This window comes from Musca domestica, unplaced genomic scaffold (genome assembly GCF_030504385.1).
Source record: "Musca domestica strain aabys unplaced genomic scaffold, Musca_domestica.polishedcontigs.V.1.1 24, whole genome shotgun sequence".
Classification (NCBI taxonomy): domain Eukaryota; kingdom Metazoa; phylum Arthropoda; class Insecta; order Diptera; family Muscidae; genus Musca; species Musca domestica.
Window position 1 is genome coordinate 1,341,711 of NW_026712272.1, and position 24,824 is coordinate 1,366,534.

Below are 24,824 nucleotides of genomic sequence, written 5' to 3' on the forward strand. Positions count from 1 at the left end.
CAAAAGTCATAATTTTTACATTTTCTTTTTTTATTTTATTGAATGAAAGCAAAAAATGTCGGAAATAGTATCAATTTTTAGAATAAGTTTAAATTTGTTCGAATTTGGTTACCTTTGGCACGAATTATGGCCTTCAAACGGCCAATGAAACCGTCACACGCTGCCCGAATGTTGCTCTGCGTTATTTTGGCCCATTCCCGGCGAAGCGCTTGCTTGAGATGATCGACACTTTGCTATTTTTTAGTGCCAACCTTGCTTTCCAAAATACTCCAGACATAATAGTCCAACGGATTGGTATCCGGAGATTTTTGTGGCCATTGTGGGCTGTAAATGATGCGAGGAACCTCATTTTGTAACCATTCTTGGGTGGCGAGTGATGAATGCGATGGCGCTGAGTTCTGTTGGAATGCCAAAGGTCTGCGGCCGAAATGTTTGCCCAAGGCTTTAATACACCCTCCAGAATATATTTTCGCTATAATATTCGGCATTTATTCTGATGCCACGGTCGATTAATACAAGCGGAGAGCGATCATCGGCTGTTATCGCGGCCCACACCATCACCATGGCTGGCGCTTGAGTTCTGATGCACATTTTTTAGCGGACCTCTTTGGCGTTCATTTTGTTTGTTTACAAACTGCTGGGCAACGAATGTTTTCTTATCGGAGAAAACCAAATTCGGCAGTTCACCACTTTCAGCCAAGCGAAGCAACTCTTTAGCTCTTTTGAGTTTATTTTCTTTTTGTTGAGGTGAAAGTTTGCACTTTTGGAATTTCAATGGCTTTACCCTGAGCTAATTTTTTCAATATTTGACGAATGGAAAATTGCGATATGTTCAGTTCACGAGCCATTTTTCGGCCACTGCGACGCGGGTTTCGATCAAGTCGCTTCTTTACTTTTCTGAACCATTTCTGCTGATGTTGCCGGTTTCTTCCGTCCACTTCCGTCGGGCTACGCTACCAGTATCACGGTAACGAGCTATTTACAGTTAAATGCTGGAGCACTCCAGCCACTTGTGGTTTTCCAACCAAATATAAAGAAATCACACTTTCAGGATTGAATTCCATCTCGAATTTTTCTGGAAAATTCTTTGTAATAAAATGAGCTGTCACTGGAATAATTTTGACAGCTGTCGAACGAGTGGTTTAGAAATGCCAGCAGTCTGAAGTTGGTTGCAGTTCTCAAAATATATGAATCTATCAAATTATTTGAATTTTCTGTATCAATCAGACTATGTTGCAGCGGCCAAACGTTTATTATGCTTTGGGCTTTACACACAATAACGCCTTTTTGATTCATTTATTGCTATCACGTGCAACACAAAACAAACCAAGCGTCGATTCTGTTTTGAGCTTAAGGATTTTTGGCATATTCGTTCCCTTGGACCAATACTTATTGCATTTATTTTGTTAATATAAAGGAATCTTTAGTTAACTATTTAGAGAACCGATCTTCATTACTGTAGAAGCTGGCCGATTTCTATATTCACTATAAACGCCCGATAACAATTCTTTAGATATGTTTCATCCTTATTAATCTGTGAATAGTTTCTTTGTACTTTAGTGAACTAAACTCAACAACTGTGGTAAAGCTAGTTCAGCTGCTCTTTGCAGTGAATAGTTGAATTGAACTACACGTTCGTGCACTTCACATGGCAGAAGAATACAGGTAGATGCATCAACGCTTGGAAACATTGATATGTCAAAAATTTTTAAATGTTTTTTTTTTTTTAATTTAAGTAGTTTTTTATATGTTTTCTTTTACGACGTCATTCGGAGGTTCTTATATTTCGTGTTTTCAACAATTTTTACAAATTTAAATAATTTTTCACTCAACATTTTCAATTCCAAATTTGGTTTGACAGTTCATTGTCTCAGCAGCTGTGTCGATGCGTCTACCTATATTCTTCTACCATGGCACTTTTGTGAAAACGCATTATGAAGCTACGTTTACACTCAACTCTTTATTATAATAATTAATTAGTCGCAATAAACTTGACATATGTTTGCAAAGTGAATTTCAAAGTGATTAGTGAATTATCATGGTAAGGAACTTAAATGTAAACATGATTAAATCCATTGTAAAATTAAGAAGGTAAAGTCATTTCAAATAAGCATATCCATCTCTGCATTTTCTGTAATTTACCTTGTCAAATTTCTGTGTATTAAATGAATTTAGAAATATGAATTTTGGCAATACGATGTTGTCAAATGAATAATTTTGCAAAAAAAAAATGTAAACATATAACTGCATGGCCCTATTTTCTTAATACTACCATGATTAAATCCTTCTACGCGTTTGAAAAAAAAAAAACAATTTTTTAAAAAAAGTTTATTTATTTTGCTTAAAACAATAAATAAAAGCTTCGAAGTGACAGTAGTCAGATACACATAGAAAAATTTTGTAGTCAGCGGTAACTCTGCAACACCAATTTATTGTACCACAATCGCATGGAAGAAGAATACAGGTAGATGCATCAACGCTTGGGAGCATTGATATGTCAAAAAAATTTTAAATTTCATATACTTTCATATACTACGTCATTCGGAGGCTATTATAATTCGCGTTTTTCAACAATTCCAAAATTGGTTTGACAGTCCATTGTCCAAGCAGCTGTGTCGACGCGTCTACCTATATTCTTCTACCATGCACAATCGATTCTATTTAATATAGTTTGCATAGACGAATTGTTACTAGCGTCCGTAAATGTAAATGGAGGAGATTAAAAAGCAAATGAAACTCGAGAGGAATAAAATACCACATCTTATACCAGATCAGCTGATTGTATTGTAAAATGTAAAAATACAATAGTATGAACTTATTTCAATTACAATGATCGCTTTTCCATGGTACAAGAATACAGGTAGTCGCATCGACACAGCTGCTGGGACAATGAACTGTCAAATCAATTTTGAAACTAAAAAATTTGAATGAAAATTTATTGAAATTCGTTAATATTTTTGAAAAAATGCATATCATAACAACTTCCGATTGGCGTCGTATAAGAAAACATATAACAATTTACTTATTTTTGAAAAAAAAAAAAAACATTTCAAAACTTTCGACATATCAGTGTTCCCAAGCGTTGATGCATTCTTCTGTTATGCGCTTTTCGTTATATTAGCACTACCTTTTTAATGAAACTTAGTTTAACGTACGTTTTTATACAAAGTTTTATTCGGGTTAATTGTGATAATTAACCAATCTCAATAAATTATCACGCTTTACCTGGGAAAAGATTTTGTATGTAAACCTACTTTTTTCATTCAATCTACTCACAGTTGCCGATTTATGTAAAATAATACTTGACAATGACAACAGAAATTGAGTGTGGTTCTGAGATCCCTTTATAATATATGAGATAATATGGAAGGTCCAATCACTTTATTCGTTATATGGAATTATTTAAAGAAATAATTTCTTTTCTACAACTTTAGTCAATGTAAACTATATTACTACTTAACTTTTTCCATCGTATTGCACTGAAAGTTTTAGATATTTAAGAGGAATGCAACACTGTTTTTGTTTATCAAATAAATGTTCGATGTTATCATAACAACTTTTTATAATCATTTTGAAACAAAATGCACAAAATATATACGCATCATAATTTGTGTGTTTGGCACAGTTTGTATTTTGTTTGCGTTCGAATTTTGTTTGTTGGTAGATTTTATTTGCACTTTATAACAACTGTTCACACCATATGTTTTAACAAATTATCCAGTTTATATGTATGTGTATATTTTTTTCTTATTTATTTTGAAGTTTTTATTTTCTAAAAATAGAAGAGCAATACAAGCGCCAAAAATGAACTATAAATGTAAGCAAATCCGATTTTTCAATCACGATATTTCATTTTGACTGTTGTCATAAAAAAACGCGTTGATGTTAATACGTGCAATCATATGTAATTTCCATCAAGTTTACATGTAATACATAAGTCACTCTGACATTGAAAATTCACTTGGTTCATATCGTGCAAACATGCTATTAGTTTCGTCATGTTTTCAACCAACACCATAAACGGTGTACACACTCTCGGTTTTAAATGATCCATTATGTTTGTTGAACTAGCAGGCAAGCACCAATTTAGCAAAAGTTTTATCAAAATTTGTTAGTGTGTGTTCAGTTTAAAAAAATCATCGTTTGGCTCCCTTAAGTTGAGAATACATAAAACGCTTTTTTACTGACTTAAGCCATCGGAAGGCTTCATTGGAAAAGAAGAAAGCAGCTGGGCCAAAATCGATCCTAGTCAACCTAAAACTACTTTTTTTCCCTACGAAGAAGCCGGCCGGTGACTTAAGCCAGTCTAAAAAGCATTTTATGTACCCTCACCTTTATTCAGTTTAATGTTTATGATGAGAGATCAGCTGTGAGACTCCCCTATTTTTCGAATATCTGGAAATGGTAATTTATGTATTCTAATGCCTGAATTGCTCTTCTATGCTAAAACTTATTTCATTTGTGTATTTTATAAAATATTTTTAATTTCATTTTCTTTCCTTAAAATAAGTGAAATATAATTATACTATGAAAACTATTCTATACAAAATAGATACTGAAAACTTAGGAACAAACATGACACAAGAAAGAAACATATTTACTTAATTGGACAATTGGAACATACATTGATTAGGGGAACATAATACAAACTCAATATGCTTATACAACACTGATATGGTAAACACTCGTAATCGAACTACATAACCCTATTTTTCACAACTTCTGTGATAGACGCTAAAAGTTTCTTCATGAAGAAAGGTGGGTTCTCCGATAAGAGGAATGAGAAAATGTGACAGTTAACTCAGTAAATTCCCTTTTTACCCACAAAAAGAAAATGTTTGCCACAAAATTTTTATCGAAAGTTCTTGAAATTGGGGTTATGTGGTTTAAATTTAGGTTATATGTGTAATAGAATTTGTTAGGTATAAAACACTTGCACTCCATACTTTATTATTGTGTTGATTTAAAACGATATCGTCATCATAAAAGAGAAGATTATTTCACATGTATACATTACTCCACGGAATATAATTGGCATCATAGCTAGGCATTTAAATGTCAAATTATAGGGAATAACGGCGGCAGGACTTGAGTGTGGCTCTGGCATCCCGTTATGATATGTCACAAAATATGCCATGCGAAGACTTCAAGCTGTTTATGTACTCTCACCTTTAGGATTTTACATACGTACTGTCAAATTTGCGATGCGTAGAAGTCGTGTGAAACATAAATGACATTTCAGTCGTGAAGTGCATGAGTAAAGTCCATATAAACTTTCTCTATCACAACGAGCCCTATTTTGATCGGAAAATAGAATTTAATCAATAGTGTTATTTATTTGTTGTGTGAAAATATATAAAATTAAATTTGCGGTAAAAATTCACCCATAAATGATTCAAGTGTGTGATAGAAGAATTATGAGTCATGTGTAAAGTGACAGTTTTGACATACACATGGATAATAAAAGTGACAGCACATATGTAAAACCCATATCGTCTGATAGCAGCTTTGAGCCAATTATAAAAACTGACATGTTGTCAAGAAATATAATTGGGCATACTCTTTTGAGGGCGCAACACATGTCACTTATGTCAACACTCAGTACTAAATCCACTGGATTTAAAATGTCAATTCCACAGCGTATTCGTTACGTAAATCGTATTCATAAATTCAGTGGATAGAATTATTTGACGTATATGCTATGGAATTGACATTTGAGGTCGAGTGGATTTCGTAAATCTAAAAGTACTTCAAAAAGTCAGTTTGGGAACAGGTGGCATATTTTGCGTCCTTATAAGAGCGTCATCAATTGTAATTTGTGAATATGGTATGGCAGAGGAATACAGGTAGATGAAGCAACGCTTGGGAACATTAATATGTTAAAATTTTTAAAATGTTTTATTTTATTCAGAAATAAGTTTTCTTGTATAACGCCAATTGGAAGTTGTTGTGACATGTATTTTCCAACAATTTTAACAATTTTGATTTTTCATTCAAAATTGTCAATTCCAAAATTGGTTTGACAATTCATCGTTCCAGCAGCTATGTTGATGCGACTACCTGTATTCATGCTTGTAACTGAAATAATTCCAGTTCCACAGAATCACTGAGTTCGTTATTCACTCCTGTGAACACCAGTCTGCATTCAAATATTAAAAAAAAATGCTTTCAAAGATACACCTTTCATGGATTTAATATTTCTTACAATACTTGAAAATATCCATTTGTTAAAGGAGAAAAATTTCAATTTTTAAAAATTATTGACATGTCTCTGACATTTCTTTTGATTTTTCGAAGCAAACTGATGAATCGACCCTGAAGATGATAATTTTGTGTTCATTCCGGTTTTCTTTACCTTGCAACACCCAGCTTAATATGTGCATCCTTTAACTGTGACGCATCACCAGTTATACCATGTTCACATTGTATTTGTCACACATTAATATTTTTAATGAAGGAAAATATCATGGTAGAAGAATACAGGCTGCTGGTACAATGAACTGTCAAATCTATTTTGAAATTTAAATATTTGAATGAAAATTATTCAAATTTTTAAAAATTGTTTAAAAATGCATATCATAACAACCTCCGATTAGCGTCGTATAAATAAATATTTATACATGTATTTAAAAAAACGTTCAAAAATGTTCGACATATCAATGTTCCCAAGCGTTGATGCATCTACCTATATTCTTTTACCATGGAAAATATAGTTCATGTGTGCATCCGTTAATAGTGACGCACCACATGTTATACCATGTTCACATTGCGTCTGTTCAAATGTGACACATAATCACTTTCACTGAAGTAATATATGGAAAGATGGTTATTGTATAAACCATGGTAGAATAATACAGGTAGATGCATCAACGCTTGGCAACGTTGATATGTCAAAACTTTTAATTTTTTTTTTCAAAAATAAGTAGATTTTTATATGTTTTCATTACGATTCAAATCGGAGGTTGTTATCACATGAATTTTTCAACAATATTTACAAATTTCAATAATTTTTCATTCAAAATTTTCAATATCAAAATTGGTTTGACAGTTCATTGTCCTAGCAGCTGTGTCGATGCGACTACCTGTAATCTTTTACCATGGCATAAATCCATTGGCATCCATTGAAGTATGGGCATCCTTAAATTGTGACGCACCACAATTTATATTGTGTTTGCTCCAAAGTCACACATTAATTATATTGATGAAGGAAAATATTATCCACCCTTTAATGGCGAAGTACCACAAGTTATACCATGTTCATATTGCTCTTGCTCAAATGTGACACATAAACAATATCAATTACGGAAAATTGTTAATGTATGAAGAACATTTTCATAGTCTATTGCGTCCTAACAGCCACAAGGCATGTGACCCGTATTCAACCCTCGCCTTATGATGACGATATCTCAAACATAGCTTAAACAAGATAACAACCAAACTTCACAGAAAAGAAAAAATTAATGTGTTTTCTCCTTATTTCTTTGTCTCTTTTCCCCTTTTTTCGTGTTCTTTTTTCCCACAACACCAAAACAATGGCTAAACTAAATGTCAAACACCACCCACATAAATATCTGATCGCCAACAAAAAAAAATACAACACTGTTATTAAATGTTACACCACATATATCACGTTCACACGATCCTATTTTTTTAATTTTTTGAATTTATTTCTTTAAATGTTTTTTATTTTCGGTATTTCAACACCCACCCACCCACTTTTAATTTCTTTGGTGTTTTGAAAATTTCCTAATTTTTTTAAAAACATTGTGTGGCCTTTCTTCTGACTGTATTGTCCTTCTTGTCTTGTCTTCTTCCTTGGTGTATAACAAAACGTCCGGCATTCGAAATCTGTGCACGCCACTCACACATGTCCCGACACACACACACACACCCTCGCATCTGCACACATGCAGAGTGTACCCGTTCTGAGTACATTTGGCAATCATCATGCTGCGTAGCGCGAGGCCTTAAATCGCAATTCCATAACATCGGCGGGTACTATAACGGCCACAGCTGCCTCCAGCCATACACCATCGAGTACACCGCCGTTGCCACCGCTGCCAACTTCTTTTGTGGCCATCAAGTGTAACAGCAACAAGAATGGTAGTGACGCCGGTAATGGCAAAAACAAATCGAATAGTTCCAAATCTGGCCAACAGCAACATACACCACCACCGCTACCCCAAAAGAACTCCTCGTCGTCGTCACAACATTTCAACTCCTTGGATCACCGCGATAGCCAACATTATTACCACCATCAGCAGCAGCAGCAACAACAACCCTATATTTTGAGAACAAATACATTGGATCGACGCCATAAGGGCAGCTCGGGTGCCGGGGGACTTGGTGGCATTGATTGCACTTCCGACTACAATCAAATAAATCCCCACTATTTACAAACCTTCGATAGTCTGGATCATTACAGTGTGGCCAATTTACATTACCGCTCCCAGTCAAAATCACAAATCTATGGCCCCGGCCAGGGTGGTGGTAGCAGCATTGGCAGCGGCGGTACCGGCAGCAGCAATGAAACCATGGGCAATTATCACACCAACCCAACCTTGCCACAGCATTCACACCAACAACAGCAATATTTTGAGAATCATTATCATGCCTCACAGAAATTCAACAACACCACATCGTCATCTTCGGCCAGCGGACATGGCCATCATAGTTTGAAACATGCCAAAACGCATCACAAGACACCAAAACATTTGAGTAAATCCCAAAAGTCCATAACGGACAATGGCACGCCAGTACAGACACAAACCATGACACATAATAACATGAACACGAACACCACTACCACCACCAACAACAGCACAGTAGTGGCCCACAATCACAGTGCACAGCAAGTACATGGCGGGAAATCCTCCTCCTCGTCCGCGAGTGGTAGCGGTAAAAGTAAAAAATCAGGAGCATCATCATCATCGGCAACATCGGCGACAACGGCAGCTTCCATGGGCAATGGCAAACACTTGAGCCACTGCAATAACTCATCGGCTAATAGCCAATATACAAGTTCCAGTGATAGTTTACCACAATTTGATAATAATTATTATTAAAAAAAAAAAAAAACAAAAGCAGAAAATTAAAAAAGCAAAACCAGGCAACAGCAGTAATAAATATTTGTCGTTGTAGCAAACTCGAATAGAGAAAACCGAAAACTTGAAATTAAATAAAACTTTAACAAATATTCTAGAAATAAGAAAAGCCATGGTCATGTGGGGAGTTATAATAATAAGAAAAATTAAATTTATAAACCAAAACAAACAATTATTAAATGGAATACAAAATATATTGTGTTTATCCCGAATTTGACCACTTTGGCCATAGTTTAAATATAGAAATTTATAAAATTAAAAAAAGACAACAATATAAAATATAAAACGCATGCTAGGTGTTATATAGTTAATTATAAGCTTAAATTAAAATCAAAACCTAGTCTAAGTCTTTATGTTTTATTGTATGTAAGTGTGTCATGATAAAACCAAAAAACCAGTTTTCCCTCGTCTGAATAATGAAACTTGGCGCACTTTTTTAAGGTGATGCCAAACAAACAGCTGATTGTATGTGTTGTTGAATTTCAGGCAGGCCAATCTCAATGTTTTTTTTTTTTTTTTTTTTTAAATCAAAACCTAACCTAAATCTCTATCTAAATATGTTTTATTATATGTAAGGATGATATGATAAAACCAAAATCCAGTTTTCCCTCGCCTGAATGATGATACTTGGCACACTTTTTTAAGATGATGCCAAACAAACAGCTGATTGTAAATGTTGTGATGTTCAGGAAGGTATTTCATTGCCAATCCCAATGTTTTTTTCTCATGTGTGTAAATCGCATACAAACAAATTATTGTGGCATGTCATCCAAAAAAAAAATAATTTTCCCATTGTCGATGTATAAGGCAGGCAAAAGAACAGCCAATTTCCATATGGCTGTCATCGTGTACGAGCACTTTATATTGGAGGTATTTGTTTTAAAATTCTAGTCCGCCTGTTTAATGGACTCCGATCTTCCTGATTGTAAGCCACTTGTCATACAATTTTCCCTTAACTGTAAACCACTTTAAAGTCGACATTTAAGACCCCTTCCTAATGCTTGACATGTATTTATATTTATATAAAGACGTCGAACGTACACATTTTCAAAGTTGAACAATTTCAACATTGACCGAACTTTTGTTTATAAAAAGAAAAGATATGTGTGCAATCGGAAAACCTAGAATTAGGAAGAAATTTTTATTTATTTTTTTTGCTGCATGTTTTTTTTTTTCTGTCTTAATAATATGGACCATGCGTATTGGGGCAGCACTCGATTTTGTAAGTGTAAACGTACTCTTAGAAATATATAATTCACAGAAGCAAGGCAGAAGAACACATGTAGACTCATTGACACAGCTGGTGGGAAAATTAACTGTCAAACTAATGTTGGAATGAATAATTTGAATGAGATACTATTTAAATTTGTAAAAATTGTTGAAAAACCGTTATCATAATAACCTCCGATTGACGTCTTGTAAAAAAACACATAAAGTCTACTTATATGAAAACATATTAAATTTTTTGACATGTCAATGTTCTTAAGGCTGGAAATACATAAAGAGCTGGCTGGCTTCTTCGGAAATGAACAAAGGAGCCTAGACCCAAAATCGAACTACGTCAACCTAAAACTCCTTTGTTCAAAGAAGCCAGCCGGTGACTCAAGCCAACGAAATATGCTCTTTATGTATTTCCAGCCTAAGTGTTGAAGTATCTACCTGTATTATTCTACCATCACAGAGATAATTTTCTTCTGGCTTTAATTATTGTCAGTTTTTTTTTTCGTGAATGAACAAAGGAGTTTTTTAGGTTGAATTTTCTAAATTTCAGCCCATAATTAATAAGAGGTTTACACATGACAAATTGTCACACCAATATAAAACTCTCATATTCTTCCTTTGCAAATAGGAATTCTGACGTTCCATTGGCCATTCTGGAATTCTGACGTTCTTGCTACTTATAAATTGTTTCCACAAAGATATACATAGGATTCTGTTTTACTTTTCTGAGATACTAGTCCGTGTAGAAAGAGTCTCTCAGTAATCTAAGATCCGGACGTCCTCATCTGTCATTGCTCATTCCTCTACCTTCTGTTTTAATTAATTTTTCTTCCATTATTATAATGTCCAATATATGTAAAGATATCATCGCATTGAAATTACCATATAATATATACCTATTTACATAAACAACTATATACCCGTTTGCATATATATATATATATAGCAGAGGCGAGCTAATGGTGTCAGAAAACAAGCAATGGGCTGGCCAACAACACGCAACACAACTAATTGAATTTTAAAGTACGTTTAATTTAATTAAAAGTTTGTCACGTAATTAACTGTTAATGCTAATTAACATTTATTGACATACGCACGTATGTGAAGGTGTGTGCGTATGAGTGGGGTAATATTATAGGATAGACTATTTGCGCCTGTTTAACCTATTCATGTACTCTTGAAATTGAACTCGAATCGTAGAACAACAACGATCAATGGCCGCCATGCCATTAACAAATTATTTACCATCGTTTGTGGACTTTGACATATACAGGTCAGCAAATGATGTTTTCTTTTTTTGCCGTACCGTAATCCAGCGATTGGTTAAGGTTATATTTAATTTCTGTGAATGAAAATATATTCATATTAAATAAAAACAAGTAAAAAAACATTAAGTTCGGCCGGGCCAAACTTTTAATACCCTCCACCCTAGGGTAAAAGAACATTAGAAGAAATGTGGCAAAAAACATTAAAATGCCGAATATCGGGAGGTACCGTTATATAGGGGCTACACCAACACGTGCACCTATAATTACAATGTTTCGCCACACGAACTAGGACCCATTATGACCCACAAATACCAACTTTTACACAAATCAGTGAAAAAATGTGGCATAAATCATCAAAATACCGAATATCGGGAGGTACCGTTATATGGGGACTATACCAGAACGTGGACCTATACATGCAATGTTTTGCCACACGCTCAGGGACCCGTTGTGACCTAAAAATACCAATTTTCAGACAAATCCGTGAAAAAATGTGGCATAAATCATCAAAATACCGAATATCGGTAGGTACCGTTATATGGGGGCTATACCAAAACGTGGACCTATACATGCAATGTTTTGCCACACGCTCAGGGACCCGTCATGACCTACAAATACCAATTTTCAGATAAATCCGTGAAAAAATGTGGCATAAATCATCAAAATACCGAATATCGGGAGGTACCGTTATATGGGGACTATACCAGAACGTGGACCGATATATCTCATTTTCAATACCAACCATCCTAGGGACAATACACACACTTGTGCCAAATTTCAAAGGTCTACGTCAAATAATGTGGGCTCTATCGTGATTTCAACAGACAGACAGACAGACGGACAGACAGACAGACGGACAGACAGACAGACAGACAGACGGACATCGCTAAATCGTCTTAGAATTTTATGCTGATTATGAATATATATACTTTATGGGGTCTACGACGAATATTTAGAGGTGTTACAAACGGAATGACAAAGTTAATATACCCTCCTACCCATGGTGGAGGGTATAACAAATACTTGAACCAATCAAGTTTAAGGAATTTCCACAATGAATGTCAGTTTTTCATAATACATTAAAACAAAGCGGTGATGAAGAATCAGCTGATGTAAGGAATCAGCTGATTGAATTGTTATGTCATAATTGTAAAAATAGATAAAGCTGCTATGGAGGAAAGATTGAGCACTTATCATACAGAATGTTTCATAGTATTCGGGTTGAAATCATTGTATATTAGAGGCCGACTTTGTCCATGGACCTATTTCTTAAAGTGCAGATACCTAAAAATTGTTTTCCGGCTTAAGTCAATGACTAGCTTTTTCGTAAAAGAACAAAATAGTTTTGGGTTGTCTTAGTTCAATTTTGGATTATAATTTATGCCGATTTACCCCAAACTTATTTCCTGTTCTTTTACGAAAAGCAGTCAAGTCTTAAACCTTTTTTAATATAATCTCACTATTATTCTGAGAACATGTAAAATCCATGGTAAAATTAAGAAGGTAAAGCCATTTCGAATAAGCATACATATCTCTGCATTTTCTGTAATTTATCTTTTCACATTTAACTACATAAAAACAGGTTCCCATCTCTGATTTGTGTATGTACATTGGATTTATAAATACAAATTTTGACAATGAGATATTGTCAAATGTATAATTTTTGAAAAAATTGTAAACATATGATTGCATGACTTTACCTCTTTAATTCTACTATGGTAAAATCAAATTTACTTTTTATTGATTTCCTATACTTTCATAGAACAAAAACTTGGATCGTGACCTTCCACCATATTGAGATGGAACGCTTTTTAAAAAAAAAAAAACTTAATACAAAACAATAATATGTATAAACAATTCTTAAGAATAAAACAATAGCAATAAGAAGTATATGTTATATCTATTAATATTTAAAAATTAGAACAAATTTAAGATTATCTAAATTTATCAACAATCTATATATTTGTATAGCTAGAATATAAGCATTAAAACTACATTTAAAAGCATGGTATATTATATGAATATCTAAAAATATATTGTTTTCTCTGGAGTGCAGCATTCAAATCTCAATATTGAAAATATATGTTATAAATTTGTCTTGGAATACAAATAATGATTTGGTTGTCCAGTCTCACTCATTGGCTGACTTATTTTATAAAATCTAGTTCATTTTACAGAGCGGTCAAATTAGTACAACTCATTTGATGGAACCAGGAACTAGTTCATTGTTCACTAACTCCATCAAACATTCAAATTAATGTAAGAATACATAAAACCCTTTTTTAACTGGCTTAAGTCATACGAAGAAGCCATTTGAGGCAAATAGTTTAGTCTTCTATTTTAGATTATATTCTTACTTGACTTTTATACCCTCTAAAATGCGTGAATATGACAAAATATTTGGTGGGAAATGAATCTAAATTTCTTGCCAGCTGTACGTCCATATTTAAGGAAGAACTATAAAATTTTAATTTAACAATTTAAATAAATTGTAAACGTCTGATTGCATGAGATTACTTTTGTGATTGTTCCACGGGCGTAACCATAAAATTGAATAAATTGCAAAGCTATATACTTGATCGCTCGATCACCGTTTTCAGTTCAGTGAACTAGTTCACCTACCTAATTCAGATCGTTTAATCGAACTAGTTCGTTACTGAACTATACAACACTTGGGATGTCTTGTTACTTTTCCTGCAGAAATTACCAAGCAACTTCCTTCTGAGAGGGTAAGATAGTTTTGTTCTCTTTTGTAGCATAAAATTGTGAAAAGTAAACGGACGAAATCTCTGCTGAAATTTACAAGCAACCAGCTGACAGCCAAAATATTTGTCCGCCACAAAAAGAATCAAAATTGTATTTTGTTAAACGTAAAAAATAAATTGAGCCAAAGAATTCCGATTTTGAAACTTTGTTAATCAAAAAACTAGAACTAAAAGTGAGAATACATAAAACGCTTATTTGACTGGCTTCATCCAAAAAGAACAAAGGAGCTTAGGGCAAAAATCGAACTAAGTGAACCTAAAACTCCTTTGTTCCTCTACGAAGAAGACAGTCGATGACATAAGCCAGTCAGAAAAGCTTTTTATGTATTCTGTACAAAATATTTTATACATAGTTTTGAGTGCGGTTTAGACGCTGTGAAAAACCATTAAAAATATATATTTCAAAATTGTCAGTTTCCCAGCAGGATCCAGAATAGAATTAACAATCGAAGAGGGAGATTGGACTCTATTCTCGTTTACATTGGTTCTTCGAACCGGATCGAGAATTTAAATTATACCCTAACGAAGCGGTAGTGTTTCTCTTCTCATCTACAATTGGTCCTTCGAGCCGGCTTGCGAATTTCAAATTAAAATGATTTCCAATTTGCCGGACAGATCACCGGGAGCTCAAAAGAATCTGTCCGGCAAGAATTTGCAAACTCTCAGTAATAGAACTGTCAAATTTTCTCTCTCCCGAATCTCCATATCTCAGTTTGCAAAAATTGTTATTGTTTTAGGTTAACCAGACAGACTTACTTTTTCTTCATAATTTTTTTGATGCTTAGTAAGATGGAGACACAAAAGCAGCTTGGCATCATAGCATTGCTTATTGATGTAAAATTACTACGGAAAACGACGGAAAAACGTCAAGAGTGGCTCTGACAACGATTTATCATTTATCAAAATAGCCATATGATGTTCCCTGTAAATTTAAGGTGTGGGTACATAAGTTTGAAGTCTTTGCATGGCATATTAAGTGCCATATCATAAAGAGATGCCAGAGGCGCACTCGAATACTGCCGTCGTTTTTCCTTACAATTTGACATACCATGACGCCAAGCTGCTTATGTAGCCACACCTTTAAAATTTTCGGAAAAAATACTGAGATAGTGCTTCAAAATGTTGAGAGGTGTATGCTGCTGGACACTTGTAGTATAGATACACAATTGGCTCTAACACTATTGACATTTGAGTGTTGCGTCCGAATCACAAGTAAAGGTGAGAGTACATAAAACGCTTTTCTGACTGGCTTAAGTCATCGGCTGGCTTCTTCGAAAAAGAACAAAGGAGCCTAGCGACGAAATCGAACTAAGTCAACCTAAAGCTCCTTTTTTCATCTACGAAAAAACCAGCCGATGACTTAAGCCTGTCAAAAAAGCCTTTTATGTACTTTCGACTTAAACCCCTAGTCTTAAGATTAATCTGTAAGAAAATTAATTACAAAAAATATTTCATTTAACATTTTTTTGGGTTCATAAAAAAGATTTTCTTTAAATTTTAAATAATTTTTCATTTATTGAAACCTTTTCTCATTTCTATTTCTTTTTATGTTACGCTTTGGTTTCGAATCGTACGTTAACGCTTCATTATTTCAAAACACCCGATTGGATAAACACACATAACAAAAATACACTTGAAATGCCAAAAACAACAACCACAACAATACCACACGATCACATCAAAAACGAAACCGACTTTCCCCTCAATACAGTTTACAAAACCCATGGCAGCAACGACCAAAACGACAATTGTTAATCGCTCTTTTGATGAAATGGGTAATGTTATGTGGCAACAAGAAGCCGCCGAATTCGTTGAACAATATCCTCAACGTCGACGTCCCAAGGCGGCTGCCTTGCTGCTAAGGCAAAGTGCTTCGGCAGGAACACTGTATCGTAAACCGGAAACCGTTATACCAACTCTCAATAAACGAGCCAGCGGCGGAGAACTTTTGACGCCACAACACCGGCATCAGCGCGATTTGTTCAGCGGTGATTTAGGTATACCGGATGTCAACAGCCATGTCGGTAGTGTGGTACACACTTTCGAAACAATGGCAATGCAGCGTCAATTGGCCGAAAGGCAAAGGATTCAACGCGAACGGGAGCACAGTAAGTATTTAATGGAATTGCTTGCAATGCAGGCTGCAGCTGCTGCAATTGCAGCAACATCTAATGCCGCACAGATTAGTGGTCAACAGTCAGTCACATCACCGGCGACATCCAAAAGACAATTCATACCATGTGGCACCTCGAAAAGCACCTCAAAGAATAACACCCATGGTAACACTTCAAAATTGCAACAACTTAAAAAGAAAACCCAAGAGACTAGACAAAAAATTGTACAACATATTTTACAACAAAATGCAAGCGTCAAACAATCGAAACCCAACCTAACGCCGCGTCACGAGTTAAGCCAACAGTTTAAGGCCTCGTCTAACTCGGAAGTTTACTATCGAAACATTGACGACGATTATCGTAAGAATCTCTTTGGTACTCTGAGTCAAAGAAAAATCGCTTCGTTGGAAGATTCGCTGGCAGTTTCCAACACCCTAGACTCGGAGAGTTATTGTGAAAATTCTCAAATTGTTAATCAGGCATTTGATGAAATTTTTGAGGGCTACAGTGGCCTGGATGAAGAAGAGGAAGACGAAGAGCACAAAGATAAGCAAATGGCTAGTTTGGTACCTCCCACCGACCACTTACAAACTTCCAGTTTTATCACCCAATATGGCAGGCCAGGTTTGACGCCAAAAAAACTACCACCTTTGTCCCATAAAAAAGGACCTCCTCCTCCGCCACCCACCAGACATAACAACCCTTCCTCTTCATCATCTGGCCACACAAAACGTAAAATAATGCCATTCTCCGAGTCAAAACAGAGATCTTCCACATTTCACAATCTTGTGGAACGTCTCAAAACTCAGCCCCAAAAATATTCCACGCCATTTAAGCATTTAAACAAAACCTCTTCTGATAATTTGCTTAAAATAGATAACATGCCCACGAACTCCTCTAAATTCCTTCAAAAATTCCCACCCCATTTGCATTTAAATCGTGAAGTAGAAGGACAAGAAAGTCCTGAAAATCAAGATCAAGATTTTCTAAGAGGTTCCACACTTTCACAATCGTTTGTTCGTCATCTGAAGGTACACAAATCGAACAAAGGTAAAGCTCCTACCCCTCCAATGCCTACACAACACCAACAACAAACACAATCGGCCAAACATCCGCTGAAAACCAGTGAAGCCCTAAGGCAGGTTCTTTTATTTTCTAGAAAATCAAAATCTTCCGCTGAGTTATTACCGCACAGTGATTTGTATAGTACTGTGGAACCACGTAAGTATTATCGTCGCTTGGAAGATAGTGTGGAAAGGAATAGAGAACGTTTAATTGAGGGAGCGACAAATGCAATGTCAGCGAATTCGATTAGGAATCAACAATCGGCAGAGATATAAATACATATTTAAGGCATGACAAAATTATGGAGGTAGACACATTTGCTAAATCTAATATGGCAACCCTTTTCTGAAATACTCGAACTTGTCACTTTTCAAATAGAATTTATTTTCATATCTGAAATATTTACGTACGACGGGTGGCATATTTTACAAAAGTAGTTATATTTTTTCATAAAAGTTATGTTCTATATCTTAGGAAGAGGAATTTCACAATGACAATTTTCTGCAATGAAATTATGGTAAATTCGGCTGATAATTCGGGATGACTACCTTCTACAAGTATCAAAGCAAAACAAACCATGTCGAAAAATGATACCCTAAAACCAAAGTCAAACATTGCATAATCAAGCCTTGCATGACTTATGAGGATAAAATGTTAAGGTGAGAATACATAAAAGGCTTTTTTGGATGCCTTAAGCTGGGAATACATAAAGCGCTTATTTGGCTGGCTTAAGTCATCGGCTGGCTTCTTCGGAAATGAACAAAGGAGCCTAGGGCCAAAATCGAACTAGGTCAACCTAAAACTCCTTTGTTCATTTACGAAGAATCCAGCCGATGACTTAAGCCAGCCAAATATGCGCTTTATATATTTCCAGCCTTAAGTCATCAGCTGGTTTCTTCGGAAAAGAACAAAAGAGTGTAGGGCCTAAATCGAACTAAGTCAACCTAAAACTCCTTTGTTCTCTACGAAGAAGCCAGCCGATGACTTAAGCCATTAAAAAAAGCCCTTTATGTACTCTCATCTTTAGTTTTTATGTTCTCATATTTAAGGAAGAACTAAGAAATTTAAATTTGACAATATATGTTTATATATATCAAATAAAACAAAATTGAATCATGTGATTTCATGAGACTACCTTGATAATTGTGTCATGTCTTAAGCCCAAGACAGAATCAGCGCCATATAGTTTGGACACATTTCCGTTTCTGTCCATTCTAATAAAAGTTTCTCTTTCAGAGTGAATTTCTCTTTTACAAATTTTACTATTAAAATTTATAGGAACAAATATGAAGCTTTGCATTAACGCTTTAAATTTAAAACTATTTTACGCTCAGCGTTGGTATCCTTGCCACCCTGTTGTTAAAACCTCTTTCGGTCAAAATGTGACACAAACCCAAAGCTATCTATTCGATTACCATGACCAGATGATTTTCTTCAAATTGTCAAAATATGTCCTAGTAGAATTAAGAAGGTAAAAGTGTTGTGAAAAATCCAAATCCAATCGTTTTTCGTGATTTTCTATCAAAATTACAATAACTACTTATTGCATTTTTATTTGTAAATGTGAAGTGACAAAACTTTAGATTCAGGGTTGTATTTTTCAAATTTATTCATTACAGAAAATCATGGTAGAAAAATATATAGGTAGACGCATCGACACAGCTGCCGGGACAATGAACTGTCAAACCAATTTTGGAATTGAAAATGTTGAATGAAAAATTATTTAAATTTGCAAAATTTTTGAAAAACGCATATTATAATAACCTCCGAATGACGCCATATAAGAAACCATATAAAAATCTACTTATATTTGAAAAGACATTTAAAATTGCTGACATATCAATGTTCCCAAGCGTTGATGCACCTAATTGTATTCTTCCACCATGACAGAAAATACAGAGATGGATGTGCTTATTTGAAATGAGGATACATTCTTAATTCTACGATGTGAAAAAAAGAACCCCGAATTTGTATTTTGCTCAAGAACGTTCTAGGAGTAAGGACGTAAGGGTAGTAGATGAATATATTTGTCATTAAAGGATAAATATCAAAATAATAACAATTTCCGTGTTCAATAAATAGGTGTAACAATGACCTATAGTGTCTCTCCATGAATTTGAGAGTTGGATCTTCATATCTGAAGTTTGTTCATATTTTATTTTATTACGTACGCTCTTTTGGGATCTATCCCAGTAATTGAGCCAAGGTAGTAGATACATATATGTATCTCCAGTGAAAGTTCCAATAAAAGACTCAGTCTAATCTCTGTATTTTTATGTCCAAACGTCAACCTTCCTCCAATCAATTTTGTAATTTTTGATATCCCTAACTTCGTTTAGAAATTTATATTTTCCGGTAACCCACTGTAAAATATTCCAAACTGTTGATTAACAGTGTTAGACCGAAACTCACATATTTTCCACCACATCGGTCGGGTTATCGCTTTATAAGAGATCAATAAGTTTCCTTTGTCTGTAGCCCAACTGCTGGAGGTAGAAATCAGAAATCTTTCGCAATCCATATATCATACAATACACAGGATAGACCTGACACAGAATCGACCATCACCGTATACATAACGGTTACTATGCCAACGTGAGGACTTGGAGTGCCAGAAAGTTGGAGGTTAAACGATTTGTTTGTGGATTCTAAGTCAAATTTGATATTGAAAAATGTGAAAAATGTGAAAAATGATTTTGGTCTGCCAAACTTTGGTCAGTGCACTTGTCATGATCATCGTCCTAAACATAACGGTACTTAAACCAGATTTTGTTTATTTAATCTATTTAATCTGTTCTTTAAAAATAAAGCTAACAACAGATGTTTAATCAGCTGATCTAATAATGATGATCGGTATTAAGTTCACACAAAATGATATCTTATCAACTAATGGCTAATAGGGTAGGGTTCACATTAAATCATACATTGATTAAGAACACTATAGGAGATATTTTCGTTGGATATTTCTTGTTTCACTTTAAAGTTTATTCATATCTACCAGCGTCATGTTACTAAACGACTTGTTCTCGTTGAATCCTCGACTAATGTGTTTGTGGATGCGCTTTGCGCCTCATTTGCCACACCATGTTGATGCTCTCTTTCAACAACCGCCTGACATTGTTTTTGCTGTGGTTGGCAACACTTCTACTGTATAAGTGTGGTTCTTGTTTCTTTGACAGCGTATGCATTATTACAATGGTCAACGAAACAATTCTGTCCTGTGATTAAATTACTGATGATTTTACAAAAATCTTTTATTTTCGAATATGATCTTTAAGTTTGGTAAGTTTATTAAATGAGAGACATGATCGGTCGTGTGTACACTACTTCAAATGTTGAAACGTTTTTAAAAACGTATCACTGATCTTAAACAGAATGAGACATTGTTTCTTTGTTGAATTTAAAATTGTAAAATTGACAGGTGCACATTTATAACTTGAAATTTGATAAAGCAGGTGAAGCAACAGGTCTTGATTCTGTTTTTGTCATTAGCACATAACAAATGTGATAATCTCTTTGCTCAACAATTATTTAGCCTAAGACAGATAAAAGCATAAATCGTTAATACAAAAGCTGCCAGTGACAACAGGGTTGCATTTCCACGTTTCGTGCTGCCAAAAATGGTAACAGTGTTGTATTTTCAAGTCCAAGTCACAGTTGAAGCTTTGATCTGTTTTGACCTTTTAAGCCGTGCATAAAGCACACCCATCTAATAAATTATTTCGACAAGAATTTTCACAAACGATTTACCGTCAATCGGTAGTGATTTTCTTTTTTACATCACTGAGTTCAACAGGCATTTAAATTACCAAGCATTTATTTTATAATTATTATTGACTGATTTTTACATGCATTTATTAACCTAAGATTATGTTCATAATAGCAACTAAATATTGTTTTTTAAATATCTCATTTCATGATAACATTGTCATTGTAAATAATACGTAAAATTTAATGAATAACTCATAGACAAGAAATATAATATTAATGTTAAAGAAGAATAATTAATAATAGCAAAAAACCATAACTGAGTAACGACTGATTTTGTTTGCTGAACGTTTGAAATTACACAAAAAAAACATAGTTTAATAAAATTTTCTTTTTTTTCTTTTTTAATTTGATTTTAAGAAACTCCAACATTTTTGTAATGAACCAAAAAAAAAATGAAATAAAATAAATAATTCTCTACGTTTTCCATAAGAAAATAATAAACGTAAGTAGATGCATTTTGAGTGAAATATATCCCCGCCGTAAATGGTTATAGAAAAGTAAATAAGAAAAAAAAAAGCAAAATAAATTATAGATACCAAGCATTCAATTTCTACGATATATAGTTGTGGTCTAGAAAAGAGGCTTGTATAGAAAATGTCGTTCTATACAAAAATTATTATTAAAAACGTGTAATTCAATGCATGTTAAAACCGGAGAATGATCATATGGCGTCACTGTTTGATAGTGTGTACCACACTTAACGATGACAATGAATTGCTTGCATAGAGTAACAGCATGTTTACATATAAAAAATCCAGTGGATTTCAACTGTTAATTTCATTGTCTCTATGTCAATTCTGACATTTGGTGTATTGTTTGATATAAACGCAATGAAATTGACAGTGAGGATTCACCTGACGTATTATAAATGTGTTAAAGCCATTTATATTAAGACGAGCTTAATAGTTTGAAGGCTAATTTTTAATAATTTGATGTTTTATAAATTTTGATGGAAGTTACACACACACTATTACACATAGTTAAAATATGCCCGCGATCCATTCAACAGATCTCGGATATAGAAAATTATGTGTGTGCTTATCATTTAAAACCACAACTATATATTTGTTTTTCAATAACTATAGGTTTTAAGTTTTAAACTTCAATTGTTTTCAACTAAAAGTAATTTATATTTTAATTTTTTCATAATTTAATATACGTTGTAGTCCCGATAGAGAAAAGGTTAGGGTGTAAGTACATAAGAAGCTCGAAGCCATATCTAGGCATATTTTTTGACATTTCATAAAGGGATTACAGAGCCGCACTAAAATCCTGCCGTCGTTTTCCTTTATAATTTGACGTCAATATGCCTAGCCATTACTTCAAGCTTTTTATGTACCTGCACCTTTATAATTAATATTTCAGACGCCATGGTAGAATAGAAGGTGGAAGCATAAATACAAAAAATACAGTATCACCGCATAGAAAATTTTTTTGTAATGACTCTAACAGACGAAATGTTTTTTACATATGTAATGTCAAAATTTCCATACGTAGAAGTTTCACACATCGTTTGATTCATGCCTGAACGGCATTTCAGTTGTGAAATACGTGAGTAAAGTTCACATCACGGTAGAAGAATACAGGTAGATTCATAAACGCTTGGGAACATTGATATGTCTACATTTTAAAAATGTTTTATCCCAAATCGGCGGTTATTTTTCAAAAAAAAAATTAAAATTTCAATAACTTTTCATTCAACATTTTCAATTCCAAAATTGGTTCATTGCACCAGCAGTGCCACTTTTTCGATCACATTTCCTATTTTCATAGGAAAAATATAAATTAATCAAAATTGTTGTTTGTATGTTGTCTAAAAATATTCAAAATTAAATTTGCGGTAAAAATTTATCAAAAAAGTATTATATTTTTTATAGAATACAATATACTCGGGATGTAATCAATGGCAAAAGATTCGAATCAGCTGCTATCTTCCATGGCAGAAGTATACAGGTAGATGCATCAACGCTTGGGAACATTAATATGTCAAGAATGTTAATATGTTTTGTTAAAAATAAGTAGATTTTTTATATATTTTCCTACACGACACCAATCAGAGGTTGTTATAATAAGCATTTTTGAATTTTTTTTACAAATTTAAATCATTTTTATTTAGAATGTTCAATTCTAAAATTGGTTTGACCCCCAGCAGCTTTGTCGATGCGACTACATGTATTCTTCTACCATAATAATTATACCATGTTCAGACGAATGGAAAGATGTTATACAATTTTGACAAAGCATTTACAGCAAAAAAAAAACGGTTCTATGAGAGATTTGTCATCTATCTGATTAGTTATGATTCTAGCATCATTTATTTTAAATGAAACACGAGTATGTCAACATATTATGAACAGCCTTGTCTTTAAGACACAAATTATCATCCGATAGAAAATACTGACACATCTCCGTATCAAAACAAATAGAAACCGAAATTTTTAAAAAATTAAAGTAGAAAAATTCTAAAATGGCAATGGTAGTTTAATTAGCACTTTGCCACAATTTGGGTAAAATTAAATGTTTATTTGAAATTTGTTTTTATAAATATGATTTTTATTTAAGAATAACAGGTGTGTATGTATATGTAAACAAACATCAGCTGATTGTCATTTTAAATTATCTAAAATTCGGTCGGGGACTTGACTTAAAGTACGTTTACATACCAAATCTTTAGCTGGGTTAATCCTGATAATTGGTTGGTGAAATTTGACAATAGATAATATACATAAAATTTATTGTGAAATATCAATTCTCAGGGTAAACCTGTCTAGACATTTTATAGGTAAACGTACTATTAGTCCTCTCTATTGATATTGTTGTTGGCATCAACCATGGCACAATCAATAAGTAGTTCATCTAGATTAGTTGTCAAAACAGCTATTGTGAATGGAAACACAGTAAGAAGGATAAACAAAAAGTGTAAGCAAAACGTAAACAAATATTGACATTTAGTCTAGTTAGTGTAATATTTAGTCTGATTCCGCAAAAACAAACCAGCATTCAACAACTTCCATTTCGTAAATTTAATCCTTACTAAAGCTGCTATCAGACGATAAGGGTTTACACTTGTACCGTCACTTTTATTATGCATGTGTACTTTCGTATATATGCCAAAAATGTAATTTTACATATAACTCACAATTCTAGCTATCACACATTTGCATATGCTTTTTTGTTGTTTCCTTCGCTTATATTGTATTTTCAAAAAATTACAATTTTTATAATCAACTTTTTACCGCAAATATAATTTTATATATTTTTACACAACAAGGAACAACACTTTTGATTAAATTAAATTTTTCCGAAATGAAAATAGGTCTCACTGTGATCGAAAAAAGTAAACACATGTGTACATTGCTCATGCATTCAAGGTAGAAGAATCAAAGACCTAAAATGATAAAGACTAGGCAAAATGCATTCTGAACAAATGGTTTATGTCTATACTATCTAGATAACAGCTCACGACTAGTTAATATAAAAAAACACATTTATAGAAAAAATTGAAAAATCTAAAAA

General features: G+C 33.8%; 1 protein-coding gene across 1 annotated transcript in view; it reads left to right on the top strand.

The window, feature by feature from the left end:
* The window catches only part of LOC101897963 (uncharacterized), a 546,201-nt gene extending 528,359 nt beyond the window's left edge, over positions 1–17,842 (top strand). The window contains exon 15 of the mRNA XM_059123253.1: positions 16,070–17,842. Coding sequence (XP_058979236.1) covers positions 16,070–17,812 — 1,743 coding nt within the window. The 3' untranslated portion in view covers positions 17,813–17,842. The remainder of the gene's footprint in view (positions 1–16,069) is intronic.
* Positions 17,843–24,824: the final 6,982 nt, after the last annotated feature.